Source organism: Pocillopora verrucosa, chromosome 2 (assembly GCF_036669915.1).
Source record: "Pocillopora verrucosa isolate sample1 chromosome 2, ASM3666991v2, whole genome shotgun sequence".
In the NCBI taxonomy this organism is placed as follows: domain Eukaryota; kingdom Metazoa; phylum Cnidaria; class Anthozoa; order Scleractinia; family Pocilloporidae; genus Pocillopora; species Pocillopora verrucosa.
In genome coordinates this window covers 3646780-3669153 of record NC_089313.1, presented here as the reverse complement: position 1 = coordinate 3669153, position 22374 = coordinate 3646780, and the positions used below count along the sequence as shown (strand labels likewise).

Here is a 22374-nt window from a genome sequence, read left to right as displayed (position 1 = left end):
CTCTGTGTAAAACTCTCCAGACCACGAGTTAACCGTTGTTATTGTTAATTCAGATGGCAGGGCGTTAATTTATTATCAAGTCGTCTTTTACTTTTGCAATCGTTTTGAAGAGGAAGTTCACAAACACTATTTATTAGGGTTTTGTTTTACATCCGCACCGCCCCGGAGAAACTCCCATTGTATCGACAAATCGAAACGTTAGACGAGTGCCGAGGTTTCCTGTCGAGTAAGTGTAGCAAATTGTAGGAATCAAGACCAAACATGATAATTGAATGATGAACGCAATTTCTCTCAGGGCAGTTGACAGCTAGTTCGACATCTCCATTTTCGTTAAATAAGCTAATTCAGATTTTATTCAAACTGTGCGAGGCAGTATAATTCCTTCAGCTGTTTTAACACAGTGACATAGTCGCACAAGTTAAAAAAAAAACGAAAAATCAGTGAAAAAAATTTATTGTTTCGCCCCATGTAAGGTAATCCAGGACAGTATTAGATTCTGGATTCCACGCTGTGGATTCCGGATTCCAGGTGCTGGATTCCGGATTCTACCTGTGCAGATTCCGGATTCCAAAACACAAAACATTCCAGATTTTAGTTTCTGGTTTGCTCCTAATTTCTGCATTTCGTTTTCTAGGAATGACTTCAATAGCGAATTTCGTAATTGAAGGACATGTTGTGTGAATGCATGTTTGTCTATTAATATTTCCATAACAACATTTGATAATTACAAGAAATGTATTACAGCAAATCAAGAGATAAATTTTTCTTCTAAGAATACTTATTGAGACTGTCCGTTTCTTAAGTCCAATGTCCATTCATTCCACATTTTTTTAGCAACTCTGAAGAGTTTGAGTTTGCCTGAAGTTTTTCAGTTTCTAATACAGAATCTGAAAGTGAAATGTTCAGTGAAATTCGGCCTAATCGTGGCTCACAAAAATACAAAAGTTATTTCACTTGACAAGTAGAAAACAAATTGTCCAAGGCAGGACATGAAGATCGCTCGGAACGACAGCGCCGTAAAACTCGGCTGCAGTGACTGATGTGGCCTTCCACTCAACGCATCGGAAAGGTAATCAGAGCAAGCTCTTATTTTTTCCACTCGAAGGGTAGTTGATTTAGTTCCTGAGGCTTGCTCCACTGCGATGACCAAAGATCGCCATAATGAGCTAGCCGTGATAGACCTCAGCATGATCGCAGTCGCTCTGACACCGTCATGATTAGTATGAATTTTAACAGTTATGCCAGGTTATATTTTTCATCATTCGTGTTTTTTTCTGTTTTGTTTTTGAAAAAACGAAGTTTTATACACTATAGAAGTGTTAGCTGTGTTTGATTTTTATTACCGTACGTAAACTTGCAATCTAACTGAGCGTGAAAACCGTTAAAACTCGGACTGTCTATTTTGTTTTATCTTTGAGGACTTTTGTCTCTGCTCACGTTACAGTAACGTAAATTACTGCGCCTGGCATTTTTGCAAACCTTTGCTCGCTTGTTCCGAAATTTCACCTTCAGTTAACGAAAGAAAAGCTATAAAGAAGTCCTGGAAAAGGTCGGACATAGCACAATTTGGCAGATGGCGTGACAGCTTTAGCTCAGTTCTATGCTCTATACTCTCATAGAGCACGCTCTTTCAACCAATGACAGTACGTGTTATATCCGAACTTTATTATAATTGTAATTTTGGCTTCTTTCCTGCGAGCAAGGATCGAAAATTTCAACAAAGACTTTTTGTGACAGATCTTTTCTTTCCAAGAACAATTTGTGTTGTAATATTAATCACGCAAAACTAGTTCCCTTCGGTAACAATTTGTGTATTTCCCATTTAATTCCGCTTGCTCTACTATACTGGATTGAATAGTTTTCTAAGAAATCACTTAAATTATCTTATCTTCAGTTCTTTACCCATTAGGTATCATGGGAAAGGCTAAAAACTAAAAACCCCGAAGAAATTGTCCTGTAATTTAAACACATGGAAAATTTTTTGTTTTAACCCTCCATAAAGCTTAGGTAATGCTTGTCAAGCCAATATGTAAATTTGATTTTAAAATCGATATCGTCACCCAAAACATTATTTTAAACTAGTAAAAGGTAACAAGGCGCACACGGCAATCATCAATGAATCAATCAATCAACGAAAGAAAGAAAGGATTTGCCGATTACTAACCGATTTTAAGTTATAATTTTGATGACAACCCTAGGAGATTAATGCGAAAAACTCGTGTTATAAAGGGAGAGTAAACAACAAATTTGCGACAGTAATCGTATTCTGATAAAACTCGTGATTATCTTTGAGTCAACCTCAAACCAGCGACATTTGTTCTGACAAAGCGAACTGTGCTTGTAGCACAACAGACCAGCGAGATTGTTTTGACTGTCTTCTGCCACTTTTTGTGACTCCACAGTCGACATTGTCCAAAAATTACGAACTTTGTGTACCCGCACTACGCAATTTTTTTTCTAGCGCGGAATGAAAGCGGGTAAGATGAGCTCGGCTAGCCAATCAGAACACAGTATTCGCTTCCTAGCGCCCACGGGCGCTACCAGCAATATGATAACAAGAAGTACAATCTTTTAAGTGTTCATGTAGAGTGATTCACTTAAATATTTCGTTTAAACTACAATTACAGAAATAAGTGGGGACACATCTATTAGACATACATTCAAAATCAGATTTACTTCACTCATGCTTACAAAAGGTCCACTGATTTTATAAACTACCTTATTTGTACTTAATTTGGCGCTTTTGGTATTTCTCGGGGCTTTACTATTGTAAAGTCAATAGCGTTAAATATCGCGAATCAAACCTACCCAACTTCATTTTACTTTTCAAGATGTCGTAACATTTGACGACTGCACGAAAGATATTCGAAGGAGGTTTTTCAAATAAAGGCGATTCAGATGGAGATTTCATTTCACAACGGAAGATCTAACATAGAATTTACCAGTAAGACCAGTATATAATTTTTGTATTTGCCGACACATGTTCTGAATATGTTGTGGTTATTACATGTTGATCTTTTTTTACCGGTGATTTGAATTTTTTATGGGCGATTCAATTCCACATGTTAAAATTCTTCGAGGACTTTTATTCCTAGGTCTTCAATTTCGCGATTTTTTCACAATCGCAAAAACACGACCTCAAAGACCCACAAAATTTCTCTACTAATACGGTACGTTATTTAATTTTGTCTTGTAAGTAAGTCAGGCCATTTTCTTTGACAATCCGAGGAGTACCGCTGAAGCTACTGTTATCTGTCTTGGTGAGGAGCATCGACGAGGATACGACCCTCTCGATCTTTGACCCGCACCCGTCCCGAAGCGTAACGGGTCTCTGTGCGACCATCGGGATAGACCGTCTTTACTGTCCCGTCAGGGTATTCTCTTTTCTACACAAGAATGGGACAAAAAGATAACCAGTTATTGCTGTTGTACTAAGACAGGGTAGAAGTTCTTTTAGGCAGAGAACTCTTGACTCTGTAAAAAAGAAGTTCGTAACTGACACTGGCTGTATACGGAAATGTGTGAAAACTGAGTTCACATAGCAGTAAGTTAAAACAAACTGAATAACGTTTTTTAAGTTGTTCGGTCCGCTCAGAGAAATTTTATGTCACTAGGCATCCGCATATTTCCCAGCATGCATTGGAGGTAAAAGGGTGACATTTCATCACTGTCGCCAAAGCGATCGACGAGCTAACAAAAGGCTGGCGGGATAACAAAAACCTGAGTTTCGACAATCTCAATTCTTGGCAAAAACAATGTCATTTCTTGGCGCTTCTCTCCACTTAGAAGAATAACTGAGCACAGACGAGCATTCTGGGAAACCTGATGAAATGTTGGGGTTTTACCAGCGATGGATAGTCACCAGAGGGTGCCATAGCAAGTGGCTAAGCAACAGCTTCAAACTTCAGAAACCGGTTGTCTGAGAATACTGGCCAAAATGTTTAACTAGAAACTAAGACTAATTCTGCTCACTTTATAGAATTTCGTGTGTGTCTCTCTTTGTCCATTTGGGAATTCAATGGCTCGCTCGCCATCCACGCTAACTTTCTGTATAGTACCGTCACTAAATACACATTCCTCTGCTCCGTTTGGGTACAAATACTTTATCGTCTGATCTGGGAAGATAATTTCTTTAGTCCCATCGGGATAATGCTTCTCGATTTGTTTGCTAAAAAGACAAAAGTGAAACTGGATATGAAGCGGAAATTGCGATAAAGTACGGCGTATTTTTTATCTATTCAGGAAGGCACGCAGACACATGAACCAAAAGTTTATTCGCAAAGGAAAGTTGAAAAGGAAACTCGTCAAGCCAGTCCACGCTAGTTAGAAAAATTTGACAAGATAAAAAAAACTTTCCATCGCTACGTTCTGAGGTTGGTCTAAAAATATTCAGCCACAGCAAGTCTCTTAATCAGTCGGATGCAAAGCTAACATCGATGGTGAGATGGCGTTTTGCTGCGGTTTAGGCTTTAAGAAACTTCAGGGGTGTAACATATTTTACTGTACTCAAACCTGGGAAACTGCAAAACCTCCAGCCCGTCTGGATAAGTAGTATGAGTTGTTTGAACGTCAGAATAATAGTACATCTGATAAAAGGAATAGAACATGAACATGAAAAGTAAATTTCCATCCTTGACGTAACCGAAAAACAAATTCGGAATTATGTAGTTAAGAGAGTGACGCCACACGAGCGTTGCTTCGCCCGTAAGAAAGTTGAGGCCTTGGGCAATGCCAGTTAGCGGAGTTTTGGCACTAAGTACTAGTGCTAGACCCCTTGCAAACTCATCGCTTTGCTCCAGGCTTTCACCTTTCTCGCTGGCTGAGAAACGCTATAACCACAACGCCAATAATGAGGTCCTGCAAGCAAGCGAGAATGCTTGGTGTTTGACATTCGCCTCACCACTCGTTGGTCCGGCATGATCTGTTTGACATCTCCGTTGAAGAAAGTGACGGTGATAGTTTGGCCGTCGACACTGATGTCTTTTCTTGTCCCGTTTGCAAAGGAGATCACACGAGAGCCGTCACTATTAACTTTCTCCACCTGGAAATATAATTCGTTTAATGTATCTTTGGTAGAGAAATGCTGGTCTTAGATTGCTAGGCTATAGAGAGGACTGGATCAGAGCCCTCTTGTGGAAAAGAGATTTGACTCTAACAGCACCTTTCTCCGACAGAAGTTCTAATGTGAACAGTGCTTGCGAACTTAAAAACAAACCTGACAAGTATTTTTCCTTTTTCTTGTCTTTTTTTTTTTGGGGGGGGGGGGGGGGGGGGGGGTTTGAGGGTGCGGAGGATAGCTTGGCATCCCACTTAAGGGAAATAGAAAATCTCATTGTCACTTCATAGTGTGGAAACTGGCATAAGCTCCGGCTGGATTGGCAATTTTGGCTCGAGAGCCATGTTCCCAACAGCCAGATAAATATTCCAAACCGGTGAGAAGTTACTGCCATGGACCAGCATACCATTCGGGAGGAGTAACAATATTTAAGTTTGACCGATTTTGTCAATTGAATATTACCTTTCCATCAGGATGCACTATTTCTCTTGTATCTTGTCTATTTCTTTCATCTGAATTGCTGCTTTCCCTTGCGTTATTCTCATCACATTTTTCCTCATCTTGGAAATGAACGTTTCGTTTAAACTTTTCTCCTCTATCTGGCGTTTTGCTTCTTCTTCGAGGACTAAAAAAAGCAAAAGAGGTAATAATAAACACGTGATGTGAAGTCTTCTCCCTCCTTCTCTTCACTCTCTTGGAGGATGTTTCAGAGATGATTCAAAACGACGCAGCATAAACGACAATATCCCCTTCCACCCACTGAGAGACGTGCACCCACTGAGAGACGTGTTCGAGACAGCCTCGAATGGCTGCTTTGTGCACTTTGCCGATTGCGTCGTAGCGCATTACTGATTGGTTGATACATTCCCTTGAGGTTTCTCAGCCAATCAGATATCTTTAAGGATCTACACGTCAAAAAAGTGTGGAAAAGAAGCTTGGTAGAAAATAAAGGAATTCTGACCTTCGTTTAGATTTCATTGTATCGTGATTGTTATCATCCACAGGCTTCAAAGCAGAGCTGATTTCTTCCTTTTCATTATAAAGTACATCTGATGGTTTATTTTCGTCTTGGCGAGAACTCGATGACTGATTGTTGTTTTTATCAAGTTGTATAGCAGCACTTGGTAGCCTGCCAAAAAATTCATAAAGAAGTCAGTCTACGTCAATTTCTCAAAATCCGCTTTTCATCCGCTTTCCATCGCTTCCTATTGGTAATGCCAACAGGGGGCAGTTCTTCATCAGTTCTAGGTAAGATCACGGATCGAATTGGACGACAAAAATATCGCAATTTCCGAGAAAAATTGTAATTATTGGAAGATTGGCTTCCAACTTTCAAACTGAAGAACTGTGGACATAAGTCCTATGAACTAAATCCCTCCGCTTTGGTACTTCCCCAGCTTTGGATGAGAATTTTGTCTTTGTCATGGTTAATGTAATCGAGGCGGTGATTGGTGGACTCATTTAAGTGTACTCAGTGTTATCAACTGATATAACTGTCCGAATACAATTCGAAAGAACAATCGGTTGAAAGAAAAAGACCAACAACAACAGCATCAACAACAGAAGAACCGGTCATCCACCAAACACATTTTGGGAAATAGCACTGGTTGTAATTATGATAGTTGTAATACATCAAACCAGTGTGTCTATATCACCTGGTCTCAGGATCAATGGTAGCATTTTCAGGAGTAGATCTGGGCAGTACTTCAGCAAGAGCTGCTCTCATAGGAGGAGATCGGTGACGCACGGGGAGCTTGGGCCCTGGCTCTGAGGAATTAAGGTAGTTAAGAAGACGAGTTAAGTTTGTATATATTATATACAGGTTATATATTTAATATTATTGGCTCAGAGTAGAGCATCAGTGCGCGGAATCCGAAGGTTTGAGGTTCGATTCCTCATGAGGGACTCTTCTTTTTTCTTTGCCTCACGCATCTTTCTTTATTTATTAATAAATATTAATTATAATAATAATAATATATTTCTTTACGGAGCTCAAAACTTATCATCTTACTTATTCTATTTACAAGAGTTAAGGTTTATTAAGCAAACTTGATCGAAAGAAATGTACAAAAGCATTTGTTGAAAAATATGACAGGAATGATGACGTTTGCAATCCTTATGATTATAGCAGGAGTAGTTTGAGTTCGCTATTTCCAGTGCTAAAAGCTCCATTAAAAGCAGATTCCTACCACGGGGTAAACATTTTCTTCATTGCTCTCAGTTTTGTTGCTTTTTGGCATTCCCAACCATGTACGTCGGTAATGTAAACCTCTTTCTTCCCAGTTTGACATCCATTTGGAATATTAAACGAACTCTTCTTAAGTCAGAAGAAATCAAAATTGCCTCTGCCGGGATAAAACAGAAATCCAGCTCACCATGTATCAAGTTACCTTCTTCCGTCGCCTTAGCAGTTTTGCGCAGCAAAGGTTTTTTCGGTCTTGACTCCTCTTCTTCTTTCGCCTGTGAAAAGATTTTAAGTTCTCAAAATGAATGTTAATTTTGTTTTGTGGGACTTACTAGGGGAGCTGAATAGCGAAATGCTACGTAACAAGTAAGCGGTCAATAACGCGGGCTCAAGTGTACGAGGTTGAAAAATCAGCGAAATTTGAGGAAAAAAAGGGGCTGGCATTTAAAACCGAGGCATCTTGTTGTCGTTGAAGGCCTTTTCCTATTTCCAGTGTATATAAGAGTAAATTAATTTTTGAAAATATTTAGGGGATGTAAAGATGTTTTGAAAGTTTTCTGTAAAAGAGAAGCGGCAAGGGAAACATCACCTAGAAGTTCGTTTTCCGCGCCAAGGCCCAGCGCATGCGCAGACGTTATTCAGCTCTGTCAGACTTACTAACACCCTGGTAAAGTCACACACAGCTGATGTATCTCCACATTGTTTTACTGGGGTATATCTCACCTTCGCTTGTTCCTCTTCTCTCCACTGTTGCAGTCGATAGTGTTCTAAAAGCTTCACCTCTTCTTGTAGTTCTTTATTCTGTTCTTCCAAGACCTCGATCTTTTGGCGGGAACGTGTAGAAGCCGCTGACCAGCGAGATTCGCGTCGCTTAAGTTCTTCTTGCAAATCTGCCATCTATTGAGAGGGGTATGGTGGTTTAAAGTGGTCAATTTTTGCCAACGTTCATTTATCCATGATAAAAACCAGCGAGAGAACAATTGGTTTATTCCAGTCTACTTTTGTCATATTAGACATGAGACAGCCTAATTCCTTTACCATTCTTTGCTCAAGGCTGCATACACAAATCTTATCTTTACAGAATAACGTTTATACCTGTTCTCGTAAACTCTCGATCTCTTCGCGTTCTTTCTTGTCTGGCATTGAACGGGCAGCTTTCTGATACTTTTCAAACACTCGTCTTTCGCGGCTAAAAGGCACAAGTTGTAAGATTGAATTTATGGTATCTTGATCCGAAGACACTTAGTGATTAAAGTATACTAGGCACTACTTAAACCTAATTGATGATCCGAACTTGACGGAAAGCTCAGACACGAGTTATGTGATCGATCAGTAAACTTAATAACGAATCCTTCACCTGGCATATGAATGGTTTAGAGGCTATGAGCAAGCAAAGTAACAAAGGAAAAGCACATGGAAATTCCCTTGCAACACGCCTTGGAGTGCCCCTGCATCACATCGATAAAACCACTGCAATTACTTGATTTTAAGCCCTACATAAATTTCAGTTGGCCTCAATAAGCATTAACAAACACACGAACGGGCGAGCTAACGAAAATCCTGTGTTTAACCCAGTGGTAGCTGTCTCGAATCTTGAAATCACGCTTGTTACCGGTTGCAAAATAATAAACCGCGGACGAGTTGCGGAGGAGTGAAAAAAAAGTGAGAGGCTTGGGTCGGGTTGGGTCAGGTAACTCGACCCAAACCTCACTCGTCTTTTCAATCCTCCGCTACTATCTCGCCGTTAACCATCGCGCTTTGTTTTAATAACTGAACGCCTGAAAGAGACCAGCTATGAACACTTACCGTAACTTTCGCATCTCTTCCTCCCTAAACTGCTCTAATCGTTCAAGTTCATCTGTTTTCTGTTTCTCAAACACAGCTATTTCCGCTTGCAGCTTTTTCAAGCCCTGTAAAATATGAGACTGTTTGATCAGCATGTAACGGATATAAACACCAAAAGTTAAGAATAAAGTTTGCAGTGCATTATTTAACATGGGAAAAATTGGAAAATAATTTTCATCGAACGATATACTAACGTCGCAAACTTTGACAATGGCAATGTAATTCGAATTATTTTATCTCTTGGTTAGTGCATGCGCTATGATTGGTCGATTTAGCGAACCACATATTTCTGCATGGCCCGCTAATTCAAAAATGTATGAATAATTTCTTTTTCTTGATCCGTGCTGAAATTTACAAAACCGAGTTTTTCTCTACTCGGATTTCTGGCCCGCGCGCCTCGCCCCTGGGCCTTAAATCCGAGCCGAAAAAAAATCGTTCTGCAACTTACAGGACGGACCTCGAACCCGGTTAGCAAAAGGTACGTATACCGCATAATGTGACACCATACACTAATATTCGTCTTACAAATAAATAACAAATTGTTCCCACACCTCTTCCCGCTCTTTTCTAATTTTGGCCAGAGCTGCATTCTCAGTCCTGAACTTTTCAATCTCTGCTTCCAATTCTTTGAGCTTCTCCCTGACCGCAGCACTCTGAACCGTGTCTACAGGCTCTTCCTCCTGCGCCTGGGCCTTGGGAACATCACTTGTGGCTTGTTTGGAGACAGCCGGCTTTGGTGACACAACGATAAAGATCATTGAAATTGTTTTTCGCTTGAAATCGATGAAGTCCATCTCCGAGCATAATTGTTCACGCCAAAAGCTATTCGAGGGTCTGAGATAGACCATTCGACCGGCGGGAATTGAAAGTCTCAAGGTTCATGAAATCAGTTCTTTAATTACTTACGGGAAGGAATCTTGATCGAGTCAGGTGAAGTATCTCGATTATTTTATGAGTTTTCGAGTACAATATACCAATCCTGTGGTTGCCAGTATTGCTTAACTGCAATGCTTTTGAACAGGTTTTACGTAAAAAAAGGTGAAAACAAGCACCAGGATATATCGAGAGATGTGTCACGGAGACAAGTCGCAGCGAAAAACATATGAGTAGAACTTTTTAAAAAGAACCTTCATACTTTCGCCAGAATTTTTTTTCCAAAAGAGGTCGCTCAAATGCACTGTAAGCGAATAATTCAGCCATAAAATCACTGTTTTTGTATTGTTTTGGAAGCAGTGCTAACAAGGCAGTTTTTCTCAAAGATCTGGCCAAACAACTTATCGCTTCGTGAGGCCAGGCCTTGAAAGTTACAAATCGGTACAGGAATAATACAGAGGGCTTTTTGCTTATGTTCATGACACGAATTAACACTGAATAACTTACAGCAGCTTTCTGCTTCGGCTTCAGCTGGGGAAACAGCTTGGTAACAAGCGTTGATGTTGGTGGGGTCGACGCAGCCAGCATCCGTTCATCCTCAATTGCATCTGCTGCTTGGCTCTTTGGAGGCTGACCCCTCTTTAGGGCAACAGGCGGAGTGGAGGTTACAAGAGGGAATATGTCACTGATTGTCACATCACTGTCATCCTCATCACCGTCGTCGTCATCGGAGTCGACTTCTCCTCCCTTCTCTGCATTCTCAAAGTCTGTACCTGCCTGTTTCTTTATTGCAGCCCACGTGTCTTCGTCATTAAACTCGTTGTCACTCTCAGTCGAGGGAGGATTGAGGTAAGCTGGGGCCAAGACTGTAAGAAAATTGGAATGGCACAAAGGAGTGACTCGGTCTTGGAGTATGACCTCTAAACGTTCATCAAATTCAATTAATTGAATGATCCTCACGTGTGAGCTGTTTTTTAATCAATTCTGGAATCAGACTCCAATACGGGAACGACAAACCCAACACATGGCTTCAAAGCCCAGTTAATAGTGGTGCAAATCTAAAATTTTACCTTTTTGCAGGTCTCCAGCTGCTTGTCTCTTTTCATCTTGACCAGAATCAAGTTCCAAGGCACTGTCTAAACTCATCTCCTGTAGAGTCACATCACTATCGTCATCTTCACTCTCTGTTACGGAATATAAACGGGATAACATCACCATCTTATTCCCTGTTCTGACACAGGGTCACCACTCCTTATGCAGTGTCATTAACAACAATATTTTGACGGAGATCTAAGTCGGGAAGAGACCTTCATGCGACCAAAGCGACAAGTTATGTTCTTCTTGACTGGGTCAGAGAGAAAAATGTGGCTCGAGGTTATGATGTACGGACCTCGCGCACCAAGAAACAAATATTTTACCGCCAAGCCCCATGTAACATTTTATCAGATAATCTTTGCTCTTCATTTCCTTCCTTTCTCCTTTTAGTTCGCAGCTCGCGCGTCCGTGCGGCTTTTTCCGGCCCTGCTCACGTAATCTCGTCCAGCCCTGATAAACGAATTCTTGTCTACTGTTTTTCAATAAAAGTGCGTCCGATAAGATCCATTACTTTAAACTTACCATTTTCATGAGGTTCTCTCAATTCTACCGCGGGTAGTCGTCTTGATTCATCAATTGACACAGCCCCTTTACCATCCCCACTGCCATAACCAGTGTCAACAGGGCTCAGAATTCCACCTGCACCTGCAAAAGACATCACCGGGAGCTGAACGTCTCAAGTTTCTGATTGTCTCTCAAACGAAAACACTCTTTTTTTTTAAAACTGGACATCACACTCGCATACATAACTTTCTGTACTGATCTGCTACCTCTGTTTTCGGGCTTGTTCCCAGCTCCTCGCATTGTGTTATTTTTACTGATCTGTGCACTTCCTCCTCTGGCTTTGGCCAACACTTTGACAACCACAGAGGAGTTGGATGAAAAGGAAGCATTTGCTGCCGCTTGTTCTAGGAGCTCAAATTCTTCAAGTTCTTCTTCTTCCAACTAAATTAGCACAGCAAAGAGAGGACGGCAACAGAAGTCAAAACTAAGAGGGAGTACTAATTAGAGACTAATTTTAAATATAAAGCAGTTATCAATAACATTATCGTTATCACGAAAACATAATAAAAAAATAATATCATTAAAATCATCATCATTTTTATGAAACATTACCATCCGGCATGCTTGTTGAGACAGGTTAGAATCGACCAGCGGCTTGTGTAAGAACCGACTCAAACTGGGAACGAATCATCTCAATTTGAGTACGAATCAACTGAGTATGATTTGCGAATTTTGTGATTTGTGGTAGTAATACTTGGGTTTTCCAAATGGCGCAATCCGCAGAGCCATCTCTCACCGTGAAGCTCAGAAAACCATGAATGAGAGAGACATGGAATTTTCCTCGTAACAAGGAAAACTCAGCTAGGTGTGAGAAAACAATAACGTGCTGGTAACAAAGAAGAAAAAAAACTACGAAACGTCCATGAGTTCGAAACGACTAGATACCACCATTATCATTTTTATCGCCATTGCCATTGTTAAGGTATCAAGGTACACTGTACATGTACAAAATTGACTGTTTACCTCTTGTTTTTCTTCTAATTCCTTCAGTCTCATTTGGAATGATGCATCAATACTGTTAAACACAGAAGGTGGATTACTCTCCTCCGGTTCATCGGAAATGACACTGCGAAGCATACACATCCAATGAAGTTGACAAATTAGTAAAGGGGATACGTTTCTAAAGAAACTGTGGTGCTGCGTCGGTGGGAGAGCATAACAAGGAAATTATTATTTTGGTATTATTAACTGAGTTGATGACTTAAATTGGCCATGTCATTTGCTCTGACGAAGGGCTGACGCTCGAAACGTCAGCTTTTAAACTCTTTACGGTGGCCCAGTTAACGATATCAACTCAGTTGACAATACCAAATTACAATGAAGATGACATTTGATACAGTATAGTTCAATTGCATACGGTGCTCCAAGCTGGGGCTGGTTTGGATTTCGATATCAACTAACTTTGCTGCAAAAGTTTCCAATTAGACGAAACACTCAGCCGACAGCTTAACTTTATGTCACATGTAAATGTACACTGTACCTTGTGGGCATCGCAGCAGGTTTGGTAACAGCTATGGCGACAGGTTTTCCATCTGAGGAAGCTGGTTGGGTTTTAAAAGGTTTAGACCCCCTGATCTGCTGTGACTTTACAGATGCTTCTGTCATCACCTGTGGGCTTCTCGAAGCCACCTTGCGAGTCACCTGTGTTAAAGGAAGAGGAAAGAAGCTGACCGATAAGTTAGAGTTGGTAAGACAGAAGTGAATTCTGACCAGAGAAAACACTGCGCCATTAGCAGGAGAAGAAAAATATTACAGAACATAGGTTTGCCAAAGCCTAGATACACATATGTCTCAAATTTACTCCTTTTCCATGGGACTATAGACTTGACCCACAATTAGTGCACAAAGAAAGTCTTTAAGTTATTTGATCTTTGATGCATCAATCTCTGGTGGAGTATTTGTGAAACTCTAACACTCCTCTCATTCCCTTTCCTTGGAAAAAAGTGTTTAATTGTTTGTTTGTTTGGTAACAAAAATGGTCATTATTATGAGTAGCAGAGAAAACTATGTCTCACCTTGCTCTGTGCCACAGGACCTCCACTCACTCCACCTAATCTGTTATTCCCTTGAGATGAAGCTGCCACAGCATTCCCAGTCCTCTTTTCTTTTTTCTGTTGAGCTGTTGTCAGCTGAACAGCTGGTTCTTGGGGTTTTGTTATTACCTTAGCTGAAGCTGACTTTCCTTTAAATCGGGCAAGTCCTTGACCTTTTCTTAGAAATGTTCTTTGAGGTTTTTGAGTTGTACTTTGAGTTTTAGTTGCTGCTTTAGAAGCCTTAATCAAAAACAATTTATGTAATTATCAATAACCAATTTCTGAATGTTGCCATTTGCTACCATAAAAAAGACATGCAAGTTAAATGGAATCACAAAACAGTTACAGGTATGTGGTCATGAAACTAACCTCTGCATCAAGTTTCAGTTGTTCCTCTAAAAGTTCTTCAAAAGTCTTAGCCTGAGATGATCCTCCTACAGAAACAGAAACAAATAATTGAAATTCAAATAGAACTTTTGACAAGAAAAAGCAGTATTAATTGATTCAAAATTTATTTTAAATTCAATGAGACAGTCTGCACTCCCTGTGCAATAGTTTAACGACTCATCGGCACTGGTAGATCCAAATAGAGGGTTGGGGGTGGGGGGACCTCTCCCCTGTGGGTAATTTTTACCACCTGACTGATATGAAAAAATTTCTTAGGATGAAACATAGACCAGAAACAGCAATAGATGGTGTAAATGCACCTTGAACACAAGAAACTAGGTTTTATGGGCATGAAATATTTTTAGAAATGTTCATGGTCTTTGGATCATGTTCATTGGTTTCACCATTTGAATAAAACTTAATGTTGTGTGTCATTTGAACTTTTTAATAGGCCTTGCTTACCATGGAGTCTCTGTGGCTCAGTGGTAGAGCATCAGAGTGTGGAATCCCAAAGGCCTGGGGTTCAATTCCTCATGGGAACTCTGAATTTTTTTTTTGTCCCATGCTTGTGACAAGACAAAAAAAGGCATCTTTTTCTATTTCTTTACCAAGCTCAAAACTTACCAACTCTATTATTCTATTAACAAACTTAATATTCTTTAACACTTCATAACTTATACCTATGCCAGGTTTTATTGGCATCTCATCTCCAACTTCAGTCTGACAGTTTTCTTCCATACGTTGTTCATTCTGATTACAGGGGAAAAAAACCTTCATTCATTAATTCTTATTTATTCAAAATAGGGAACAGTGTGTCACAATTTTGTAACACAAAAATTTGAAATGATTCATTTTTGTGCTAGCAAATGCTATCATTATGATATTCTATTGTGCATAATCCATATAGTTCAGTTAACTCCATTCCCATTAAACACAGTCAAATGCAATTTAACAGAGTTAAGAACAAAGATCATCAGTGTTCACTGGTAGTCAGCTGTTTTTGCATAAGTGTATGCACCATAATAACATGTGCTCTTCTATTAAGGCATTCTTGCATGTGCCTTGAGCGTGAACTTTCAGAATTGTTTGGAGTGGCAGCTCATTGTCTTGGTAGTTTTCCACACCCCTTCCCTCCCTCTTTCCACTGTTTATTCAGTGTGACAGGTACCTGTTTCCATTTCCTGTGAGGGGGCTCATGGCTGGGTTGCCAGGATGTGCCAACCAAAATCTCCATCTAAGAGCTAGCTTCCAATAGTGGAAGTTCCTGGTTGTCTCAGGCACCCAACCTCCACTTAGTAATGCAGTTGTTTAAGAGACAGCAAAAAATTTTTAAGGGGGGGGGGGGTTGTTCATCATACAAAAGCAGAGCCTGTTCCCCATTCCAAAATGACCTTTGTGTAGTTTTCTGCTGTTAACAAACTTCTTTGCAAGCATATTAAGTTTTTATTTTTAAGCAAGATGGTGTTTAAAGTAAGTCCCCTCACATATTGTGTTGATAAAGTAAATTGACTGTGGCAAAGAATTTTAAATCTGACATTTAGATCATTAGCCCTTCATCGCAATGAACTTAAAACATCGGCTTTAGAATCTCTCTGCAGTGTCAATTTACGTTATCAATCTACATTATCAACTCAGCTAACAAAAGCAATTTCATCTCGGTGAACCCCCCATCAATGCAGCACCATAGTTTCTTTAAAAACTTACCCCCTTTATCCTGTTACATTATATTAATTGAATATCTCACTAAGACATCCTCATGAAAACTCACCATTTCCATAGAATCCTGTGATTGAGCATGTAAGTCTATAACAGTTCTATCCCTTTCATTACTTTCCTCTAATTCTTCCTCATCATCTGACTCTGCATCTTTATCATCTTCATCATTTTCATCCTCTATCTCATTAAAGCCCATGTCAGGCTCAGAATCATAGAGAGGGTAAACCCCACTCATAGTGTCTGCTTCAGAGTGTTCATCAACTTGAGAATCTATGTCAGCCACACTTTTTACACCAGCATTGTGACTCCATAACCTCTCTAGATCTGGTGTCATTGCTGGATTTCTATCATACTGAGAGGTATCAATTCTTTCAAGGTTCAGTTCTGGACAGTTATCATTATTTGTTGCAGGATTGTTCTGAAACATATCACCTGGTCTTTGACTTATGACTGGACTTTGAAACTGTGGAGGAATTTTAGTCATCCCAAGGTGGGATAGGGGGTTACTTGTCATTGCTGATCCAATCACAGGCTGTTCTGATATGGGCCTGGTCCCCACCACAGAAGGAATAGTACTAATGGGGAAACGGTAATTTGATGAGTTCCACATTACAGGATAAACTGTCTCATTCAAATGAGGCAAACTTTCTTGAAATCTGTCTTTATCATTGACGGAGAATTTTGGATCAGGTTCACCAAAGTGTTGTGGTCCAGGCTGTCTAGTTTGCATTTCAAAATCCATTTGGCTCATAGCAGAAGAGGGCAATGAAAATGTTGGTATGGATCTTGGAAAAACATCTGAACCATTCCTCACAGACTCAAAGCCTCCATCTTCAACTTGCACTCTTGACCCCATATCTAAGGGAGCCTGCAATCTCACACTTCCCTGTTGTAGTTGACTTGTGACAGTCACTGATCCTTCTCTGATAGGTTCAGCTTGACTTGACACAGTTCCTACAAAGTTTGGAGGACATGTTGGGGTACTTGTAGCAGTTTGTCCTTGAAGTTTTCTTTGGGCAGCCAAAATACTTTGAAGTTTGTTTTGTTCCATTCTTAGTGTCTCCATTTGTTGTTGTTGTTGACGGAACATACTCTCCTGCTGTTGTTGTTGCCACTGACGTAGCTTCCTAAACTTATCCACAAGTTGTGCCTGATCATGGGGCCTGTGGTTCTGTGCCTGAGTTGTCATGTTCCTTACCTTTAAAGGCTGCTGAGATTTTGCTATGGAAAAGAAAGGAGAAAGAGAAACAAAAGGTAAACAAAAAATGCATAGGGAATAACTTTGTTGTGTTTCATCAGCTGTTCAACTTAACCTCAGCTTTTTACCTCCGTAGCAATGGGAAGGAGGGGAGGAAGGAGGTATTCTCTCTAGCATTGCTTCTACGAAACCAAATTTAAAAGCGCTCTTGGACAAATTTCTACGAAAACTTGATACTGAAAACTAAACAGTGAAGAGGCTTACAAGTGTTACAAAAGAGATGCACTTCTAACTATGTTGCGATTATCGATATTAATGACCCAACATGACAAAATCAACTGTAATATCATTTATCTAGATCATAACGTCCTAGTACTACTACTACTGCTACTACTATTGCCCGTTGACAAACCAACTTTTACATACCGTCGCTTTGATCTAGAGCAAACTTCGGGTCTGCGTTGGATAACGGAACCTCTCTCTGCAGACTTCTCCCCTTTAAATATTTTGTCAAGAAAGGATTATTTTCCTTTTGCGAAGTATCATCGGTGATCGCTTTGAAACTTTCCATACTTCATGTGATCAGCCTTAGCTGAGGTGTAATCCAGTTCATTTTGTAAATTCCAGTGCATCGCGAAAGATCGCCATGTGGAATTTAAAATTCAGTCTGTAGTGGTGTGTGAAAAACAACTCGATCTATCCGAGGACTTCACAACTTCTTTTTAGACGACAACTGGCAGGTATTGAGCGTTTTAAGTTACAGGAATCTATTGAGGCGAAACCACATTGGAATTTGCATGATAGGAACGCGCCATTTTTCAAAGTTTACAATACGAACAAGTCTATCAATTGGCATGCGCTCGAATAAATCCGCTGACTATCGTGATTGTGGTTTCAGACATGGCGAAGGAGGCGACTTCGAGGAAACTCGTAGATCTTTTGAAGAAGGAACTTAAATGCGAAAAATGTGAATCTTTAGGCTTTGCAAGTGGTGGCTGTATTAGTGAGGGAAAAAGTTTTGACACTGACAATGGAAAGATTTTTGTCAAAGTGAATACCAAATCGGAGGTATTGGTTCGTAAACAATGATCCAGGGAATCACCCTTCCTGAAGCTTACGATCAAAATAAATATTTCAACGAATCGATATTTATTTATGCTTTCTTTCAGGCGGGAGAAATGTTCGAAGGCGAATTCCAGAGCCTTGAGGAAATTTGTAGGACGGATACTTTGCGAGTACCTAGGCCAATAAAGGTTAATTTTTACATGAGCAAGATTAATCCCTATTAATTTTTTAAGTCAGTTTTACGTTGTTTCTGTAACAAATCGCACCATGTATTTTAATTTCATTAATTTTATCTAAAAATTTATTATTTAATTAATTTTTCCCCTTATGAAATTTTGATATTGACCAAAACCTGCTTTAGGCATTTAAATTGAGCAGTTTCAAAATTGATGTCACAAAGTGGCTAAGGTGAAAATTGAACTTTGAGTCGTTTAATCATACTTAAAAGAAGTGATTTAGAAAAACATTGAACTATAAAAAATTACGATGAAAAATTTCTTAAAAACATTTTAAGACTGCTAAAAAGCGACGACGTTTCGACGTTAGAGTTGATAATCTTACAGGAATCACTTTGGGACAAGTTACAAATCGTCATCTTTATCAATTTTATTATGCGCGGACTTCTTGAAAATAGTTAGCACCAAATGTACAACAGAAGATATGAATTTTGTGAAATAAAATCAAGTCAAAAAATATTGCAGTTTGTATATACCTAAATAATTAATCAGTAGCTTTTTATCACCCATTGTTAATTTTGGTATATATAAACTGCAACTTACAAGCAACAGTATGATGCTGTCTTTTCTCTGCATTTTAGGTGTTACCTCATCCATCTGGAAGTGGGGCAGTTTTTGTTGCAGAACATCTTGAGATGAAAAGCTTGAGAAAATACCAGTCACAACTAGGGACAGACCTTGCAAGGTTAATGTTAAATTTTTATCCTTGATTGATAATTTCATTGCAGGAATGTTCTCCATGCTGCAAGAATGCTAATAATATTTTCTTTTATAACTACTTGTTACAAATCTTCTGATATATATCAAATAATCTTCAACACACCCTTTAGGCTTCATCTGGACAATATAAACAAATTGGAAAAAGAAACATCAGAGGAGAACAAGATTGGAAAGAGTCATAATCCAACGACGGTTGTAAAATTTGGCTTCCCATGCACCACTTGCTGTGGTTATATCGGTCAAGACAATGAATGGCATGACAATTGGGTGGTGAGTATGACCAGTAATGTACAACATTTAGCAACTCTTCTTCAGTCATTTTACTGACAATACCTTGAGATGAGCTTTTAAAATACTCTTTCCCATAGACTTTTTACACCAGATGTCGCTTACAACTTCAGATGGATCTTATTGACAAGCAGGTAAGTGAGGTTCATGGTATCAGCCAGCACATCTCTCTACAACTGTTAATAAATGAAAAGAAATGTGCTCACTGTCATGAGTACAAGACAACCCCAGACTCTCAGATCTTGGGTTCTGAGCCTTTACCTTGCCTATAGAGAACTCATTTGTGAGTTAAGCCACTATTAGGCTCATGAAAAATCAACTTCTCATAACAGTTTTAATAAAGGAGAGATAAATGAAATTGGACATTTTTTTTCCTCACAATGTACTGACACAACATCTTGAACATTGCTGATTGTAGCAATAATGCAGGATCAGCTACGCTTGTTATAAATGAGCCTTATGCTAAGGCTCAAGCTCACCATAGAGTTTCTCTGTATCTCAGTAGTAGAGCATAGGAGAGTGGAGGTCTGGAGCTCAATACCTTGTGGGGGATTCTTTGCTGTGTCCCATACCCCTGACAAATAACTTTGTAATGGTTTCTATGCACTGATTAAGTAATAAACTTTAAATTGAGTTTGTTTTTTTTATTATCATGTTATTATCATGCAGTATGGTGACACAGAAACCAGATCCCTTTGGTCAAGACTTCAGCTCAAAATACCTGAGTTTTTCAAAGGCATGGACATCAAACCTTCTCTACTCCATGGTGACCTCTGGAGTGGAAATGCAGCAGAAACAGAGGATGGTCCGGGTTAGCTTGTATTTTCAGCTAATTCTTAGGAATATTTTGAATTTGTTAAATTATTATTTAACAATGCTAAATGTAGTTTACATACATTAGGTGAGATTTAACTCTTGGGAATGCTAGCAAGCATTTTTGGGTCCTTAATATGTGGGACAGTCTAAAGGCTTCACAAGGCCCAAGTATTTCTTATAGCATTCTGTTGGGTGTCAAGCTATATTCATTTGCTCATGTTTCCTTCAATGCTCAGTGACTGACAGCCTTTGTCATCCCATTCCTCTCCTTCCTTGTCAGTGGGTACTGGTTAGGAATGTTAATAAATTTCCCTACTGAGATCCTCAGTATGACTCTGCCTGCCTGATGAACTCACAGTGTTGCCTTGGCTACCTTATACACACACACTTCCCAGTCACTTTTTCCACACTTATGTATTAGTTTACTCCACCAAGTTTTGTTCTATAACTTCAACAAATTATTAATATTTGTTAATCTAATTGTTTGTTTAATATTCAAGTTGATATTTATACAATATTTTTTTTAGTTAAGCAACTCACATTGATAATGATAAAATATTATTGCTGACAATGACATTATCTATTATTACTGTTTTAAAGTCCAGAACCCTTTGACCCCAAAGACTGACGAGTATCTAATTTCTCCATACATCATCACCCCTGAATCTCACATTAAGATCACAAGAATAACAGAAATGATCACAAACTTAAGAAGCTATGTATTGTTAATAAATTCTCCTTCTCAGCACCTCAGGAAAGATAAGGAGAACAGTATGGAGAATATGCATACTGATATTAGGGTGTAAAGGGTTTAACAGAGATTGAGGTGAGGCTACATGATTGGTCTGCTCTCTTGCAGTTGCATTTGATCCAGCATCTTTCTATGGTCATCATGAGTTTGATTTAGCAATAGCAGGAATGTTTGGTGGTTTCTCCAAGGCCTTCTATGATGCATATCACAAACTGATACCAAAAGAAAAAGGATTTGAGGAAAGGCACCAGCTTTATTTATTGTTTCATCATTTAAATCATTGGTAAGTAACTTACTTTCCGACAACTGTGCATTTTAGTGGATGTACCTTCATTTGGCTTCTCCATGTTTCGTTATTTGTTTTGTTTTTTTTTTCCACTCCAAACAATTAGTAAATATTTGATCATGAAAAACAAGGTGTGTAAAGTTTGGAAGTGGAATATTAAAAAGAATTAGACAATACAAATATAAAGAACAAGAGTGGTATTTGACACAGTCATTGACAACATTGAAAAAGCACTGGGTAATCTTGAAACTTTCCACTTTTACTTTGTGTTCTGACCAAAATACATCCATGACACATTTACTCTTCAATCCTTACAATCTGTTTTTGCATGGTTTTCAAGTTGGCTTTCAATGACAACAAAAAGCAGTAAGAGGCTAGCTTGTGTCTCTCTGCTTCACCACCCATGTTACATGGTCATTGGGATTGGGTCCAAGAACTAGTCTCTATGTAAGCTACCACACACTTGCAGTCTGTAATTTAATTCTCATACTCAGAGTTTAAATGGAGTTTAAATTACCTGCAAAGGCAATTCGAATATGTGTTTGGAAAAGGGGGGAGGGATAGGGGTCAGGGTATATTGCCAATGAATACCATTTATTACCATAATGTGGAAAAGGGGGGAGGGGTAGGGGTATAATGCCAATTATTACCAGAATGCAATGTGGTCATCTAAACCTTTTTACTTCAAAACAGTTGGATATCATTAATAGCATGGAGTTCATCATTTTACAGGAATCACTTTGGGACAAGTTACAAATCATCATCTTTATCAATTATGCGTGGACTTCTTGGAAATAGCTAGCACCAAATGTACTACAGAAGTTATGAATTTTGTGAAATAAAATCAAGTCATTTTGAGTTTTTAGTTATGTTTGGTACATGAAAAGAACACACTTGATTTAATTAAACCCACTGTATTGTGCTTAAGTTTCAGATTATTCCATACAGATATATGCATCTCACAAACTATACTATGTAAACATAATTTTTAAAATTATTTAAGTGATTTTTTAAAAGTATTTACAGACTGATACCCAGTTGTCTCTAATAGGCCATTTTAAAGTTGTGTACTAACTTACCTAGCCTTTGATTTGGAGTGAGGCTGAAGTTGACCATGTTGTGATGGAGACCAGTATCTAGTTAGCATGATAACAAAATCATTTACATTTGAAAAGCAGCAGGGTTTGTATCATAGCAAGGTCACCCATAGTCTCACTCCTGTTCAAAGGCTTGGCAACCAAGCATGTAACTATAAAATGG

The 22374-nt window shown here is 39.1% G+C and overlaps 2 protein-coding genes across 4 annotated transcripts; one reads left to right on the top strand and one right to left on the bottom strand.

Moving 5' to 3' along the window:
• Positions 1–2621: 2621 nt before the first annotated feature.
• Positions 2622–17761, bottom strand: LOC131773261 (centromere protein J). Of its 2 annotated transcripts, none has more exons than XM_059089250.2 (23): positions 17379–17761; positions 15807–16975; positions 14719–14788; positions 14021–14085; positions 13634–13891; positions 13099–13259; positions 12582–12684; positions 11825–11999; positions 11577–11699; positions 11030–11143; positions 10467–10825; positions 9638–9817; positions 9048–9151; positions 8337–8430; positions 7965–8138; positions 7432–7516; positions 6712–6823; positions 6018–6185; positions 5519–5681; positions 4901–5041; positions 4513–4586; positions 3973–4168; positions 2622–3386 (listed from the first exon to the last, which is right to left on the bottom strand). In XM_059089250.2, exons 1-23 carry the CDS (start codon positions 17521–17523, stop codon positions 3249–3251), a joined length of 4371 nt encoding a protein of 1456 aa, XP_058945233.2. In that variant the 5' UTR covers positions 17524–17761; the 3' UTR covers positions 2622–3248. The 2 variants fall into 2 exon arrangements, with proteins under 2 accessions (XP_058945233.2, XP_066018214.1); XM_066162117.1 differs by having other exon boundaries at positions 7447–7516.
• On the top strand, positions 17663–22180 carry LOC131773263 (ketosamine-3-kinase-like). 2 transcript variants are annotated; one of them, XM_066162118.1, is made up of 8 exons: positions 17663–17692; positions 18122–18205; positions 18835–18938; positions 19084–19243; positions 19342–19395; positions 19931–20072; positions 20937–21111; positions 21847–22180. In XM_066162118.1, exons 2-8 carry the CDS (start codon positions 18131–18133, stop codon positions 21914–21916), a joined length of 780 nt encoding a protein of 259 aa, XP_066018215.1. In that variant the 5' UTR covers positions 17663–17692; positions 18122–18130; the 3' UTR covers positions 21917–22180. The 2 variants fall into 2 exon arrangements, with proteins under 2 accessions (XP_066018215.1, XP_058945236.2); XM_059089253.2 differs by lacking the exon at positions 17663–17692 and adding an exon at positions 17853–18020.
• The last annotated feature ends 194 nt before the right edge of the window (positions 22181–22374 follow it).